Genomic DNA, 17479 nt, shown 5'->3' on the forward strand with positions numbered 1-17479 from the left:
TATTTGCAGATTGTAGGTATTGGTTTAAGAAGTGTTTTCACATTAATTCGAGAAAGTAGAACAATTGAACCTCTTTTATGTACAAAAGCATTGTCTGCTTTATTGGATATATTACAAGGACAACTTCCTGAAGGCCTCAAATCCGAACCAGAGGATGTTATTGGTATAGCACATAAGATTGTAATGATTTTCAATGTTTTAATTATTTCTTACATTACATAGTATTAATTGTTCTTTAATAGATCCACTTTTTGATTTATTATTGGATCTTGCAACTTCACATGGCCCCGAATCAGCTGCTGCTAATGATGGTAGTCATTTGACAGCAGTGGCTTGTGCCTGTTTATTGAGTCTTGTGGTTGTTAAAGGTGATACCGGTCATTTGTTAGCAGCAATAGCTGCTTTACTCATGTGTCCTAGAGCATTAGCAGTCCAAAATATCCAAGTATGTTTTTTGTCTAATTAATAATCTTGTGTTTTGCTATATTATTTTAATATTCCATGTTATAATGTGTGTATACCGTAGATGCCATGTGTATTAACATCCTTACAAAGGAGTGTCCAAGCTGTTTTATTGGGAAAACTTGCGCGACCAGACTGGATTACATATGGAGTTCCTAAATGTTCTAAGATTTATACTTCTATGCTTAAGTTACCAAATGAAATAAATAATATAGTATTGAATGGCAGAAGTTTTGTGAGTGATGGAAAGTACCTGTATTTGCATACAAGTAGAGGTCTATTAAAGATTGGTAGTGGCCATGGTGGAACTATTTGGGGTCATATGTATCTTCAGAGTGAAGATTTTCATCCGACTGAAACTGGTTGGCTTGGTTATGCAAATGTGAGTTCTGTGTTGATATTCGTTATTTAATTTTTTAAAAAAGAACATTTTCCTAATCGTAAATGTTTTTTTAGAATACATTATACTTCAAATGCACACCTAGAAAACAGACTGAGTTATTAATTATTGATGCAGAAACATTGGTAGTCACAGGAATTGCAGTTTTAGAAGGTCGTGATTGGTCATCTTCTGTTATGTTCTCTGATGGAGAATGTGTAGGAATGATAACAGCTGGAAAAGATGTTAGTTATTCATATCATTAATTTGAACTGTTAAAATATTTAATACATGTTTCAAATGGAATTTTAATTATATTAACTTTGATAGGATGGGTTTGTAGTTAGAACAATAAACATGTTAAGCAACCCAGTAACTGTTGCGACAGAACTACCTTTGAAGTTAGCAAGGAAATGTGTCGACGTTTTTGGATATGCTACTTTTGATGAAGAACAGGTGGTTCATACATTAAACCCAGGTTGCGACGATGAAATTGCTACAATTACAGCAGGAAAGGAATTTGGCTTATTGAAAACCATATCTGGAAAAGTAAGTGATAATTAAGTACAGTGGTACCTCGATTTACGAACTTAATATGATTTGTTTCACTGAATTAAGTTCGTAACTAAAGGTCAAAACGGTTCCTAAGTCGCGGTACCACTGTGTATAGAAAGTTCTATTGGAATATAAAATCTGATTTATCTTCCAAAGGTATTATATACTTCATTTTACCTTCCAAAGGTATTATATACTTTATTTTATCTTCCAAAGGTATTATATACTGGAAAAGGAACCAGTCTTGGTATGAAGAGTAACACAAGGCCTAATAGATGGGTAGAACTCACGCTCGGGAAGGGACCGAGACTTGTAAACTTTGCAGCCGGACACGACGGTCAGCATGCCGTTATGATTTTGGAAGATGGTTCAGTTTTGTTCGCAGGTACAGCTAGACGCGGAGAAGACGGGGATAGCAGTAAGTAAATGATAGGCATATCATTAACATTACTAATATATTTTGGAATATTTCTAAACATATTTTACACCTTCCTACCTGTAGGTAAAATTCGTCGACAACCTAAACCGGTTAAGCCAAAAAAGATAGCTAAGGTTGAAGGGCAGTTTATCATAGATGCTGCTTGCAACAATGGATCAACAGCATTAGTTACAAAGGAAGGTTCCTTATTGATGTTCGGCAAAGATACTTTACACAGTGATCCAGTTTCTGGGATAGTCACTGACTTGAGAGATGTCTGTGTCGTTCACGTTTCATTAGGGAAAGCTCATGCCGCAGCATTAACTAACAAAGGACATCTATATACATTTGGAATCAACAACAAAGGACAATGCGGTAGAGGTTTCACAACAGTCCATACTATTAATAAAAATACTACAGTGGTTGCTATGGAAATGGGAACAGCGGAGGATGAGATTTTAACTACCGAAGAAGGTAATTATATACTCATATTGTTTCTAATATGAAGTATAATAATATCGCTTGTAAACAGATGCTGTGGAACCTGCAGAAGAATGGGAAGAATCAAAAGGTATGTGTCTCCCAGGACAGCATCAATGGAAGCACCGTGTTTGTATGGTGTGTACAGTGTGTCGAGAATGTACTGGTTACAGTACATCCTGTACGAGTAGCGTACGTCCGGATCGAAATCCTGGCCAGTGAGTATCCTGTATAGCACATTTGTATCACAGGAAGTTACAAGTGTTTGATTTCAGGGAATGTGGATGTGGCGAAGGCGACAGTGGATGTGCAGAATGTGGATGTTGTCGCGCCTGTGCGAGGAAAAGTTGTTATATCGGTAAAAATTTAATTCTTAAGTATTATATATAGTAACGTTAATCGAATATATTTAAATGTTGGATTTATGATTATTTTAGGTAAAACAAGTTCAAATTTTCGAGAATATTTACAAAAACGTTTGGGAGAAATCAAGCAAAGACAAAGGACTAAAGCTGGGCCAAGTACTGCAAAGTATGGAATGAAGACGAAAGGTCCGAATAATCAAAGATTGGGTAGATGTCTTCGTACAATAGGTGTATAGTGTATATATATGTGTATCAAAACTAAAAGTAATAATGATATATTGAATGTAATGATATGTTTTGTTTTTATTAGCAGGACCAAGCGTGGCACAGAAAAATAATCTTGGGAAAATTGTGTTAGGGTTCAGTAGTAATTTAATGACGGAAGAAGGTGTTGGGGGAAGTGATGTAGAACGAGGCGATGCTACGAGAATTGCTAGTATACCACCAGCTAGAGTTCCTATACCCAGTGAGAGTCCTGTGGTTCAAGTATCATGTGGTTTGCATCATACAGGTAATACATAATAGTTTTTATGTTTGTGTAACAAATGTGTCCGAAAATTTTAATTATGATATCAATTACGTAGTGATTCTTTTACAAAATGGAGAAGTTTATACATTTGGGAGCAATATATATGGCCAGTTAGGCGTGGGAGATTTAGTAGCTCATGCTGGACCAGTTCATGTTAAAATACCAGGGATAGCAACACAGGTAGCAACTGGAAGTAATCATACTGTTATACTTACATCAAAAGGCGAAGTGTACACATTCGGAGCATATCAAGTTTGTATCATTCTTAACGTTTAACTGATACCGTGATTCAATTACAGTTTATAATATTTTCATATTTTTGTTTGTTATACTTAGAAAGGACAATTGGGCATGAATTGGTGGAACGGACAAAACGAATCTTCAAATACCACTACTCAAGCTAATCACCGATCTGATAGAACACAGCCATGGCATAGTTTCCCAAATTTAGTTCCAAATATTGGTCCACGTTGGGGCAGGCGGGCAACATGGGTCGGTGCAATTGGGGATCAGACTTATGTCAAAATTGATGAAATAAATTCTATTAGTTTAACAAGGAGTACTGTTATGGCAAATAAAAACTGCATAAGTATGTCCTTCTTTTGTATCGCTGTTCCGTCATTACTATACAGCAACTATACTTAACAGTTAAAAAATTGTTTCAGTTTTAATTCCGCATCAAAACGATCATGCAAATTCGTTCAAATGTCTAGTCATAAGCAAAAGGGATGGTACTTGCAATAGTTACAGTGGATCAGATCAAGTCGACTTTAGTAATTGCGCAACGTGTTTAGATCCTTTGTATAACGTAATTTGGACTTTTAACCCGACAAATAACGAAATAAGTTTATATAATATTATATCCACGGAAGCTAGAGCGATTCCTGGTTTGGAAGTTTCCATTTTGAGTCCAGGTTTGGCACTGCCTGTTGTATCAAATTGTTTTGTAACTCGTTCTCAAGCTGCAATGCATTTGTTGGGTTGCTTGGACACCTTAACACAAGCTCAAGATGAAAATTTATCAATAATTGAAGAGAATGAATGCAATCAAACAACGCATGGCAAAGTATACAGCCGTGAAGATTTCGTTACAGTTAACAGATTTGAAAGTGCGTATAAAACAGACTAGAACAAATTAATATTTCTTCTTTTGCTATATTCATTAGTATATATTTCTATACCTTTTTTTAGGTCTTGGTGGTGGTTGGGGCTATACTCCGCACTCCATCGAGGCTATCAGATTTATGCCTGACACTGATATCTTACTTGGCGGATATAGTTTGTTTGGTGGCCGAGGAGAATACACAGCAAAAATAAAAGTAAATGCTTCTTACTGTACAATCACATTTCTATAGATTACGTTGTAACAAATTACATTTCATCACAGCTTTTTGATATCGGTGTGGATGGAGGGGATCAAGAAAATGATGGCGAACTCTTAGCGGAATCAGAGGAAGTACCATATGAATGTAGACCGCGACAAAAATGTTCTATTCTATTCGATGAACCTATCGCATTGCAAGCAAACAGGTGGTATGTTGCTTGGGCTAAAGTCAGTGGCCCTGCCAGTGACTGTGGATCCGGTGGACAAGGAATGGTCACAGTTGAAGATCAGTGAGTATAAGTAGGTGATTGAAAACTGAAGTATATTATAATGTAATCCCCATAACTTTTGTAGAGTTATGTTTTACTTCAAATCTTCGAAGAGATCTAACAATGGCACTGACGTGAATGCTGGACAAATTCCACAATTATTGTATCGAGTTGTTACACCTGAAAATCAGACTCCTAACAGACAAAGATATCAAATTGAACCAGTTTATGTATTGAAAAGAGATTTTAGTCGAACGGTTACCAAAGTATGTATATGTATATATATATATATTTTTTTTTTGACGAAGAAATCATGAAAAAATTTATTCGATGCTTTTTTCCAGGAATGTTTTCAATCGTTAATATCACTTCTCCAATGGAGTTGGAATACATTAAAAGTATCATTAAACGATACAATGAATCATACTACTTCTTCGTTTCACACATTACTTGAAATGGAACGTTTAGTTTATATTAGTAAAGCTAGTTTGCGATTACTTAGAACTTACACCAATGAAATTTATCCAAATCAAGGTACGTAAATAATTTGTTACTTCGTATTAATCTGTAATACAATATAATATTAACAATTCCACAGTCGGTAAGAAAACTCCAACCGAGTCGGTGCGTCTAGCAGAATGCATAGGCGAGGTACGCGCTTTATTACATCAAATTTTGTCGGACACTGTGTTAACTAATACCAAAAGTAAAGGAAAAACAAAGACAAGTAAAAGTGCGTTTTTCTATATAGTATTATTTTTTATTTTTTTTTTTATTGGTTTTCTATTATAACTCCGCAATATAAATAATATTAAACGCAGGTTCCGGTACCATAAACAATAAAGTTACGAATAGCATTTTGGATGAATGTCATAGAACATTCGTAGCATGTTACCATGCATTTTATCCTACAGCATACTTGAAGTGGACATGTCTCTATGAATTATTATCTGAAATCGATAGAGTAAGCATTTCTAATTATTTTATGAAAAGATTACGTTATCGAAGATGTTAATACGTTCATATTGCAGGAACAGGGAAGAACTACAAAGGATAGATTACTATCAGCAGTTTTGGCTTCTTTGTGTAATCCTACCATCCGTCTTCGCTGCACATTTCCAATATTGAATAATGTCATGGATAATAGTGACGGTATAAAGCGGCAGCTCAGTCCATCGGACAATACCAGCTCTCTAATGATAAACTCAACTGAGAATCATCAGTACCCAATTCTAGTCGAACAAATTAGTTACAAGTCACAAATGGAGAACTCTGGGAAGGAAACGTTGAATTGGACGTTTCGCGATGTTCTTGATAGACTATTAGATCTGATTTTAGTTCCCGTGAAAAAAGGTCTCTGTAGAGAAAAGACTCAATCACTGCCAGAGTTGGTACTTCATTGCTGTTACTTGTTAGAGAGGGTAATCGCTGAATTAGCCGCGCAATCAAGTGGAAACGAAGATGAACTTCAAGTTGCCTGCGGTAGGCTGATGTACACTACACCCTCGAGATTTACACGGGTGGTCCAGACGAGGTCTTGGAATACTGGTAATGGTTCTCCAGATGCGATTTGTTTTTCCGTCGATCAACCTGGAATTGTTATCGCCGGAGTAGGTATCTACGGTGGGCTTGGAGTGTACGATTATGAATTGGAGCTACTCGACGATGTACGTGCCATTGTTAATTCTACTAGATGTTAATTAATTTGAATCATTATTGCGTTGTATGCTAATTGTTCCCTTTTTTGTACAGCAAAATAATACTGGCAATGATCCATCTCACACTCAACGCTGGAGTAGTTTAGATTTTACACGCGGTTCGTTTGGTCCGGACGATTGCGTGAATGATATAGTGGAATTGAAGTTTGACAAGCCTGTACCCATAAAGGAAAATGTGAAGTATGCTATTAGACTGAGGAACCGTGGTGGACGTACGAGTAATGGAGATGGCGGCCTTAGTGTCGTTAAAGGACCGGATGGAACTACTTTCACTTTTACAGCTTGTTCTTTGAGCTTCAATGGTGTGTGATTCGATTTAATATACTTTAAATTCTGTAAGATAAATACATTAATACGTTTGATGCGTGTAGGTACAACACAAACAAGAGGTCAAATACCGCATGTACTCTATTATTCAAATCCTCAAGATTCTGATGGACAGCATACGAGTAAGGCGATGGCTGAAGTGGAAGCGAGAAAGTGTACTCTTGCTATGACAGCGACAATCATCCAACGATGTAACGAAATTTTTGCTCTGGCAAGAGAAAAAGCAGAAGAAGTGGTAGCTAATGAGGTTCTAGGAAATGCGACATTTGTGACAACCCTTTTACCTTTGGTCATGGCACACATCAGTCCATTAGCTACATCGGATCCTAGGGTAAAGACCATTATAAGTATTTTTTTTAATAGTACCTGAATATATTATTGGAAAAACACATTTCTTCTTTTCAGAGCGGAGTACAGGTTCTCACTCTAATACAGGAAATGCTCCCTCATGTTTCTGCGCTTAATTTGTTATCTTCAATGGGGTCGTCTCAAATATCTCAAGACAGCGAAGTTCAGTCCCATGTATCTCCGCCCATTACTACTAGTCATCACTATACGTGGCTGGAAAGTGAGCATCCATATAAACCTGCCACGGTATCCCATTACAGAGTTTCTTTTCCGGATACTGTTAAATGGATGTCCATTGAATTTACACCAGAATGCGGTACCGCTCAGCCAGAAGATTACTTACAACTATACATTCCGAATATAATTTTCAACTCTTCAACGGGGTAAGTAGGGGGTCAGCTTATGCTGCGTGAAAATTTCTTGACACGGACATGTTTGCATTTTACTGCGAATGCTTTTAGAATACCTTCAAACGCAACGTCAGACGACACACCTTTACATTGGCCGGTATTACATAAATTAAGCAATGTACAAAGCCAATGGCCACAAAATGCGGTCGTGTTACCAGGTAAGTCGGATCTCATAAGGAAACGTGAAAACGTTATAATTTTCATGCGTACAAATCAATTGATTCACTGTTTCAGGAAATGAAGTGATATTTTCGTTGGAAACAGCATCGGATTACATGAAGAACGAAGGAGCAATTATGTACGGATTTAAATGTCTGGTTATTGGATACGACTGGATAACGTCCGGGAACGGGTTGAAAAATTTGGAAACTGAATTATCATTCCTCGGTGGAGCTTGCGCTGCGAGTCTTATGAAGAAGAATCTTGCGTTGCCACCTGTATCTAGTATGTATTACTATCGTGAAAGAAATATTTACGAGACTTATCATCCTATGGCTAGTTCCACCGTGCAGCCTGAAATACCGATCTCATGAAAAATCAATTGCCACGCCCTCTAAACTTAATTGCAATAATTAGAGAAATTATGGTATACCTACAAACGATCTTCTTTACATATAATTCTTATTCGAAATATCAGTTGTATTTTTATTTTCTACTGAAAAAATCCTTGAGGTATGTAAGTCGCAAAGTCGTCTGAGACGTGTATTTATACCGAATGCTAAGGTAACTTAATACCTCATGTTACTCATGTTACAATCTCCTTTAATATTTCAGTCTCTTTAACCTAATTATCCTTTGCCATAGGATTTTCTTTCCTTCATAACATCTTTTGTTACGTATAACCGGTAATCCATCTGCCATAGAAGTTGTTACTTAGAAAATGAGTTTTACGTATTCATGACTTTTCAGATGAAGAAGTGGAAGAGGATTTAGAGTCGATGCAAGAAACTGCGGAGAGGATTTTCTCGATGCATTCAACCTTACTTGGACGAGGATTCGCTATGTCGTCGCCGCCTTCCGTCTCCCAGGCTCTCGACGGCGTTCTTCCATTCAGGTGAGTACCAAATTGTACTTGCTTGCTGTCGTGTAACCGATTGTTGGTAAAGAAAATGCTTCTAAGAAGGGGGCGGCGATCATTAGTCACCGCAATACATGAATTAATCACCGTACAGTATTTTCGTCCGAGACGGTACGTTTATGCGACGAGCAAAATTTCATTCGACAATACCAGGAGAAAACTGTGACCCTTTTTAGAGCCGCTTCTATTGAAATTCCATTGGAAATGGGTTAAATAGCGGGTTAGAAAATTAATTGTCTCGGTTCGTCGGTTATATAACTGAACCCATTGAAAGGCATTGTATAGCTCACTCCACAACTCGAGGACGTATACTTACACACACAAAAGCGGATATGAAAGGAACGCTTAAGTCTTCAAATCAATCATGAATAGCATTCATAGCTCTTTTTCGTAGAACCTGCGACTTCTCGTGCATAAATTCCCATGGTTCTGTCTTCCGCCGGCCAAAAGGCATACTAATGATTCCTGTTCATTCGAACGAATGTCCGTGCTTAATGAAACAACCTATGGCAACGGTTCATCATTGTCGTGTCACCGTCCCGTTGCATCTGTATCGGGGATAGAAAATGATCGTTTATCGATGCGGTAAAGTGTCTATAGTCTTTGACGTAAACACGTTGCATCAATCGATGTTTGCACATATGCAGACAGAGGATAGAGGATAGAAGGGTGCAAGATAGTTTCGGGAATATCGATCAGGTGTTATCGAGTCGGTGTTCTATATGCATCAGCTTCTTTATTTTCTCCTTCTTTCTCTCCCTCTCTCTCTCTCTCTTTCTTTCTCACCCTTTTTCTCTCTCTTTCTCTCGTTCGTTCAGCCACTCACGCTTTCACTCTCTCGGTCTCTCGTTCTCTGTTCATCGATGGTCACCACAAGCCGCGATCGATGCAGAACAAATGATACAGTCGGCTGTCGTCATATCACAGTCTCACGATAATTACAATTAAACCGTTCTTACAAAACTTAATTCGCGCGGCGCGCTTCGATAATTGCACGCGTGACGGGGTTTCTTCTCGCGGGTCGTCGTTAATCGGTCGTGCGTCTTCGCCGTTCAAGGCTACCCGGCTCCGAAGGTCACCGAACAACCTGAAAACGCTCCTCGCGAGCGGATTTCTGCCGGCGGGTCCTGTCGGTAGTTGCGCGGAACGAGACAGCGTCGCGAGAAATCGGCTGCGGGGCGAACGTACGACGAGTTCGCATCGGCGATGCGCCGTTTTGTCACCCGCGCGAGGTTGGCCACTCGCTTTGAAGACAAAGCGTACGCGTGTCTTTCGAAACGCTCCTCGGATCAGCTGTTTCCGCTGCTCCTCGAAATTCCTCGCGGGAAATTCCTCCCGCGCTCTCGCTCTGTGTAGTTCCCCGCGGTTCGCTTCGGTCCGATTAATCATCGGAACCTTGAGATGCCAGGCAGAGGCGTGGCGTGCACTAGCGATGTCGTAGCGAATTTACGTCCGCGTTATCGAGAGCTACGGGCCGAGATTAGCCGGGGTATGTACGCGAGCCGAGCCGATAACGTCCGCAGGTGGGGGCCGCTCTCGCGTTCATCGAAATTATAGATACTGATCGCAACTGATAACAATAACAACAATTTATTGGCGAAATCCCAAGCTCATAAATAAACGTGTCGCAGTAACAAAAACGAGATACAGCGAGCCGACGCGACGGTAACCCACGGGAAACGGTTCGAACGTGTTCGAGAGAAGGTCACCGGCAGGGGTTGCGTTTATCTTGCTCTCCCCGAACGGGAGATGCTTAGGGTAGTTTGATCTTCTCGCCGCCACTCCGCTCGGCCCTTAGAACTACGAACGTCCCATCGATTCATATCCGTATTGTCAAGGAATGTCAGGTAATATTTTTATTCTGTTACAAGCACAGTGAGAAACGCAATCAATCCGAGACGGTGTTACACAGCGGTTCACGTGTGCCATTTCCTTGCTCGGAAGTCACTGGGTATACTCGGCTACCCTTTTTTTTATCGCCACTCGCTAGGACGAACGTCCCTTCGAGTCGAGTGTGTACGCGAACACGGCGTTCCTATAGGAATGGCACTGCTCCTCGAGCGTTCTTACAGTCCCGACGAAATCAATCGACTCCCCTCGAGGTCGTCGAAACACGTCGCCCCTCCTTACATCGCTAAATTCGATCGCACTGTAGACGCTGCTGGTCTCCGCTCGAAGCGTTCGTCGAGGCGCCAAGTTGGATCGCCGGAATCGACGCGAATCGCGCGGATCGACGAGTTTAGGATTCTCCGTGCGCCTTCGACCGGGGCGCACCCCTCTTCTTCTCTCTTTCCTCGCTCCAGGTGTCGAAGTGGACGCGAACTTCGGTCCAATCTTCTCGAACGACACCTTCGGAAGCTACTTAAACGATAAACTTAGCTAAGAACGCGGTGCCGATTATCCGCGCTCGCGCGGACGCTTCCGTTCGCGAGGGAAACTTCGGTTCGTAACGGTCGGAGCGGAACCGGGGCATACAGTACGGTTCGGCGGAACGTCGGCTAGGTCCGCGCCGGGATAATCGGCGCTCGCGTCTGATATGTGAATGGAAGCTTACGAACTGGCTTGTACTAAAAGGATTAAGTCGGTTAAATTTGAAAACAATAGGATCCGGTTAATCTGCCTCGCACTAGTCGTCCCCGAAAGACGCGACATATCGCTTAACGGTACGTGACAAAGGGAAAAAGGAAAGAACGGTCGCGGGCTGGCAATGTTCATCCCTGAAGTTTCATTGTAATCGGGGCGGGGGACCGCGGATCGCTCGCACACCCACACACGCTCGCTCACGCGTGCTCACAGGCTGTTCGAACAGTCCTCGCAGCGTGAAACCGGTGCACGTGCTCGTCGCGCGTCGCTGGCCACCGATAATACACCGTGTCCCAGACGTTCAGAGCTTGTACACGCGGAAACGGCTCGGCCTGTCCGACCACTCGAATTCTTCCTCGAGCCGAGCGTCGGCCACGGCTGCAACCGAGCCGCGCGACGGTTCTCGTTACAACTCGGTAGTCAACGGTTCCGCCTTCTCGACGATCACATGGAACTCGGTCTCCCTGTAGAGCCTGCCGTCAGGCACCACCATCGTTATCCGGCTGTCGACCGGCGCCGTGGACGCCGCCGCTTCCCTCCCGATAACGCCGTTCTTCTTGGAAACCACGTCGGGCGCGTTCGTCGGCACGCTGATCCATTTCTTCCGGCTGTTCTGGCGACGCCTCCTGCAGCACCAGGCGATCAGGCAGGCGAGCACGATCAGTAGTACCAGCAGACCCGCGATCCCTGTCGCGAGTATCATCACCGACCCGCCCAGGGAACAGTGGCGTGCCTCGTACTCGGAGAAACTCGTCGGTACCCCGTCCACCTCGCCGTCCGTGCATAGAAACGTCTCCGGGCTCTCGTTGATCGAGTCCTGGCTGGAGAACGTGGGCAGCAGCATGGAGTTCTGTCTCGTGTAGATCCTCGAGTAGACGTTCGTGTAATTGAGAATGTTGTTCTTCCAAACTGGCAGCATCTGACAGTCGCACGGCTGGTCGACTAGTAGGTTGTCGAGCTCCAGACGGAAGCTAGACCGGTCGAACATCAGCGAGCCCTCCTCGAAGTTCGCCACGCTGTTGTTCTTGAATATCAGATCGTGCAGGTTTACCGACTCCGAGTCCGCGCGTATTCCTAGGAACGCTCCGATTGATAGACTGCCGAACGTGTTGTTCTTCAGGATGACCGCGCCGCGTGCGGTCACCTCGAAAGCCTCGCTCTCCAGGCTGTCGATCAGGCAATTCTGGATGGTGACCGTTCGCGGGCTCCGCACGATGAACGCGTCGCTCCGCACCGTGCCCATCTTCACTCCGTCCAGCATGAACTTGTGGTAGACCTCGATGTCGTTCATCGTCCTGCTGGGCACCTGGTCACCGAAGCTGCCGCGGATCACGTGCAGGTAGCCTACGTCGAACTTCTTGAACGCTTGCGCTTCCATGCTCTCGATGTGGCAGTCCTCCAGCCGCAGAGTATCCGTTTGCACGAGATTCGCGAACGAGAACGCGCTCAGTTGGCCGATCCTCACGTTCTCGAAGCTGATCGCCTCGACGTCGCCGCGGAACACGAAGCTCGGCATCGTGTCGATGCTGCTGTTCCTCACGGTGATGCGAGTGCGGATGCTGGGCGACGACAGCTCGAAGCTTTGCCTCACCAGTGTCAGGTTCGCCACGTTCACCAGCTCCACGGAACGCAGCCCGGCCATCGAGGCTAGGCTGGAGTTGGCCAGGATCACCGAGGAACAGTTGCTCACTACTATCCTGCTGGTGTGCGGGCTCAGCCTTTTGTCGCCGTCCGTTGTCAACACCAGCTCCTGAAACAGAGTCGAGATCGTTAGACACACACATCTAGTTGATCGTATTCCGTTGATTAAGATTTATCAGCGATAGAAGCGCCGGCGGATTCGAGGGAATCATAAACTGCGCGCAAACGTTCGCCCAACTTTTCCTATTGTTCGGGACGGAGTTTACGTCGGCGGGCGACGATTCGAAGACGCGCCGGGGAACTGGAGGACAGGAATTGCTGGCATGTAAACAAGTTCGATATGAGTTTTCGACGGAAGCGTGTCGAGTCCCTCGAGTATTTTCAAGAGTACCGCATTCGACGTCTGTTTGCCCGGAACTTTCCGCTGGTTCTCGCTTATAATCGAATCGCTGCGCCGCGGCACTCCTTTAATCAGAACGAGCTATCTCTTCGGATACTCCTGCAGGGCGAATCCGTTGTCCCTTAACTCTAACCGCGGAAACATTTACGTTTCGTCAATACTGGAATGCATCGATGTCGTCGAAGCATCGTTGATAAGTTCTCCGCAATGGGAACGGAGTTAACGCGAATATCTTACTGAAAACTAACAGGCGAATATTGATAAAACCAACAATAATGATTAAGAAACCGCGCGTGCCTGGTCGTCGCTAATTTATTCACAGCGCGAACGACGGAAGGAGGAATAGGAATGACGGGTTTCAAACGGGTTCGCAAACTCAGGTGCGAACTGCGGTATACTTGCGACCAGCTGGCCGCTCGTCCGTTCTGCGTCTTTATTAATTCATTCGCACGCGTTAGAGCGCGGTCGTCGCGGCTTCCAGGCTCGACGGCACCTGGCATTTCGAGCTCCTTGTTTGTTAAACAATCGACAGCGGGACACGCTTCGCGCATACCTGCTCGACCAGGTCCCGGCGAGCCGCCGCGATCCAGATATCATTCGCACGTATGTACATAGTTGCTACACCGGTCGACTCGTCGCGACTCGTCGTCCCCCGGACAAGATTATCGCCTATTTCTCGCTAACAAAGAGACCCCGATAACGCAGTCGCTTCTCGGTAATCAGTGTCGACGTCGATTTCGTTCGTGCTCGGTGATTCATTGAATCAACCGTGACGCGACCGCTTTGTCGCTGGACAGGATCACGTATACTTCGACGCGTTGCACCGCCTGCGGTTTCTCGCGCCGAAGAATGGACTCTTTGAGATACGTAACGCAATCATGGTCACTTTACACTCGAAGAAAGTGGGAAAGGAATGGCTCTCCAGATGTCTTCCGATAGCTGCGGTCTATCCTTTAATTACCGTCTCGCAATTATCTTCGAAACGACGCGAGGAATCGTGTCCTATTCGTATTCCTCTTTCGCCAGGCGCGTTGATCGAGTTCTGTTCTACGGTTACGTCATTATCTGAGATCACCGGAGCTTTGTTACTAACTAGGTTACTAACTACGTTTCATTCTTATCCTCTTGCTTCCAGCCTTTTCTCCGAATCGTAATGTTCTCCTCAGTCCACGAACGTAATAACAAGAGACACACGAAGCAGACGAACGGTTTAGAAACTGTAACGCATCGTACGACTCGTGCCACTCGAAACGCGACCAGCGATTCCCAAGGATCACGGTCGGAGCTCGCGCGGGAAGAAAAAAGCGCGTCGGTGGGAATCAAATCCGTCACGGGCGTAGCGCATCTTCCCGTCGAGCTCGTTTGAAAATTCGCTGGCAAGTCCCGCGGCGCAGGCAAACGCGAGCGAATCTCGTTCTTCGCGCGGAGAAACCTTTTAAGCGGGATCTGGTAGTTAGCTGGAGCCGCTTTGTGCTCCAGAGGGGAGCTGAAATAATCTCTTCGGATTTTGGTAGCTTTCGCAAAAAGAGAGAGCAGGAAGGGGGAGAAAACAGAAAACGCGCACACGGGCGGACTTTTGAAGACGTTCACGATTAGCGTTCGTTATCCCAGCAGCGGAGAGTTTTCGAACGCGAAACATTAGCGGGCCGCGGCGGAGGGGACAAGAACGGAGCGGTTCTGAATAGGCGAGAAAGGAAACGGACGAAAATAAAGAGCGTCGCCGATAAAAAGCGACCCCTTTTCTCAGGTACCCACGCGTTTCACCGTCTTTGCAATCCCGCGGCGGCGGCGGTGGCCTCCACGTCCGTTCCACGGTCCCGTCCGACCTTTGTTCCCGTCTCATTGTTCTTGACCAATTCCCCGACACACAATCTCCGGGTCCGCAGAGAAAGAGGGAGGGACCGCACCGGCCGAAACGCGGTTGTCCGCGCTGTCGCGGCTCGTTTTTCACCCGGCACGAACAATCACCCCCGTAACGGGCCGCTACCCGGAGCGTTTCCGTTCCCTTTTGCCGGGAACTTGATTAAACTTCGGCCAGACTGATGTATATATCGGAATATTCCCGATTCCTTCGGAGGCGTTGTCGCGGAAGACGTTACGCAGGGACCACCCCTGAAATCTGAATTTTATTTCTCGGCTTCAACGATTCGGCATCGATGCACTATTGGTGTCTATAGGTGGTCGTAAACTGCTATTGATAATAATTAATACAAGTGCATCCTCCGTTAGTCGCATATTATACAAATTTGATGATTTCGTGTCGGTTCAATTTCATGCTTCGATGGTGTCAATACACCTCCTCAGAAATGCGCGTTGACGGAAAATTCTGCCAAGGGGTTGACGGCTCGTTTTTATTCGGCCGAGCGTGTCCCCTCGCCAGACGGTCTCGCGACGAGGGATCGTTTCCTGATTACTCGGATCGACGGTGATCCCCTTCGGGGCTGAACGCAAATTTTCCTGGCTCCGAGCACCGGGGGGAAGGCGAATTATTGTTTCCTTGGTGAACCGGCGCGACACGCGCATCGATTAGCGGCCGCGCGACTAGTTTTAATGGAATCGTATCGCGACGTTGCGAGCGTCGGCACCGCGAGAACCCGGGGCCGGATCGTTACGACGATTCCAACGAGTCTCATCGCCGCGGAACAATTACCCGACGCCAGCCGAAATGAAGATGAAAATGTAATCGACGTAATGGCGGATTAAGCGGCGGTCGTTCGTGGAATCGCGGCGGTTCCCGCGTCTCCGACGGGACCGGGGCTCGCCGGAAGGGACCGTAGCCAGACTCCTTTACGATCTATAAAGGATTTACGCGAAACAATTTCCTTCGCGGGAGAGCTCCTGTTGTCTTCCTCCCTGCCGATTGCCTCGGCTCCCCTGCATTTTTCATTTATATCTCGCCCCGCTTCGCGGAGGAACGGGTTCCCGTCGACCGTGCATGCTTCCACTTCGGCGACGGATCGGTATTAATTATTTCGAATAAAGTTTTTGCGAGCGGGCTCGAGAGATTACGTTCGAGGCGATTCGGGTCGCGGCAAAAACATCGGGACGAAGGGAAGAAGTCGGGAGAGAAAACAATTTGCGAGAGGTCGAAGAAAGGAAATGATAGGCGCGAACATCGCCAGTCACATTCGAGCGTAAAGACGAATCCATTTGCATTACATTTTCAACGGCTTCCGGTGTCGTCGGTCCGACGCGACGCCGCTGCCTGCCGATCGTCCCGGGGAATCAACGTTTCTAGGCTGCGAAACGGTCGTTCCGTTCTATGGCACCGGTACCTGGCGGCAGTTCCCCGCATCGAGTTTCCATTTTCCCCGAGTATTTTCATAACCGACCCTTTCCCCTCGGCGAACGGGCCTCCGCCGCCCTTACCGCCCCCGCTCGCAGCTGTTACTTCTGCACGAAGAGGCGCAGGCCTCCCGGCGTCGGCGGCGTTCTTTATTTCGTCCTTCCGCGCGAGTCCGCCTCGTCGGTCCTCGTTACGAGAAAAACGGACGAGTTAAGCCTGGCATTCGCTAAAAGGTTGCCTCAATTATTTACAGGCCCGTCAATTATTCACCGGCCGCCGGAGCGGTTAACAACTTCGCTCGCCGGCGCCGCCGAACTCCGTCCGCCGTGTGTTTTCCTCGGGCGGGGGGTATCGCCGTTGATCTCGCGGACGCGATCGTTCCGCTCGATCCCTTTCACGCGAAGCAGTTTCGTTCCGGTGGATATGCTGGTCGAACGACGATAACGATTCCGTCTGTTCCTCGAGGAACGGGGGGACACGTCGCGGATAATGGGTCCGAGCGAGCCGCTCCGAGGCGAGGAAATGGAAAAGCTCGCCGGGGAAACTGGAAAAGGGAGCGGCGGGGACCGTTGCGAGACGTCCACGCTCTCTCTCCCAATATATTCGCAGTCACGAGTTGACGGCGCGACAAATTGGCTGAGCGTGTTCGTGAAACGCTGGCTGTATTATGCGAAATCCACGATGAAACTCGCATAGGCCCGCGCTGTGCATTATAGAACCTCTCCCGCCTCTTTCTCTTCGCCTCTCGCGCGCCTCTTCTCGGATGCTGGCTAAGGTTTTCTACAAAACGGGTTCTCGCGGAATATATTGCGCCCTCCCCGAGCATCGTTTCGCTCCCTTTTCCCTTTAACGCTCGACGATCACGGCGGAGTCGCGCCGTCTTCGTTCATCGCTCGTCCACTGATTT

At 45.6% G+C, this 17479-nt stretch overlaps 2 protein-coding genes across 5 annotated transcripts in view; one reads left to right on the forward strand and one right to left on the reverse strand.

The window, feature by feature from the left end:
* hiw (MYC binding protein highwire) overlaps nt 1-17479 on the forward strand; it is a 421563-nt gene that overhangs the window by 1127 nt on the left and 402957 nt on the right. The window contains exons 4-30 of the mRNA XM_076368982.1: nt 10-163; nt 243-445; nt 527-844; nt 919-1086; nt 1172-1390; nt 1613-1814; nt 1899-2288; nt 2347-2512; nt 2570-2652; nt 2732-2866; nt 2970-3170; nt 3244-3440; nt 3525-3777; nt 3854-4297; nt 4380-4507; nt 4576-4802; nt 4867-5047; nt 5126-5315; nt 5380-5514; nt 5603-5745; nt 5813-6448; nt 6534-6801; nt 6871-7157; nt 7232-7557; nt 7636-7742; nt 7819-8028; nt 8494-8638. Of these exons, the coding sequence (XP_076225097.1) occupies nt 10-163; nt 243-445; nt 527-844; nt 919-1086; nt 1172-1390; nt 1613-1814; nt 1899-2288; nt 2347-2512; nt 2570-2652; nt 2732-2866; nt 2970-3170; nt 3244-3440; nt 3525-3777; nt 3854-4297; nt 4380-4507; nt 4576-4802; nt 4867-5047; nt 5126-5315; nt 5380-5514; nt 5603-5745; nt 5813-6448; nt 6534-6801; nt 6871-7157; nt 7232-7557; nt 7636-7742; nt 7819-8028; nt 8494-8638 (6116 nt within the window). The remainder of the gene's footprint in view (nt 1-9; nt 164-242; nt 446-526; nt 845-918; nt 1087-1171; nt 1391-1612; nt 1815-1898; nt 2289-2346; nt 2513-2569; nt 2653-2731; nt 2867-2969; nt 3171-3243; nt 3441-3524; nt 3778-3853; nt 4298-4379; nt 4508-4575; nt 4803-4866; nt 5048-5125; nt 5316-5379; nt 5515-5602; nt 5746-5812; nt 6449-6533; nt 6802-6870; nt 7158-7231; nt 7558-7635; nt 7743-7818; nt 8029-8493; nt 8639-17479) is intronic.
* The window catches only part of LOC116430478 (uncharacterized), a 200342-nt gene continuing 192244 nt past the window's right edge, over nt 9382-17479 (reverse strand). For all 4 annotated transcript variants that reach the window (XM_076368980.1, XM_076368981.1, XM_076368979.1 and 1 more), the window contains one exon: nt 9382-12995. In XM_076368980.1, coding sequence (XP_076225095.1) covers nt 11652-12995 — 1344 coding nt within the window. In that variant the 3' untranslated portion in view covers nt 9382-11651. The remainder of the gene's footprint in view (nt 12996-17479) is intronic.

This window comes from Nomia melanderi, chromosome 7 (assembly GCF_051020985.1).
Source record: "Nomia melanderi isolate GNS246 chromosome 7, iyNomMela1, whole genome shotgun sequence".
NCBI classification, from domain to species: Eukaryota; Metazoa; Arthropoda; class Insecta; order Hymenoptera; family Halictidae; genus Nomia; species Nomia melanderi.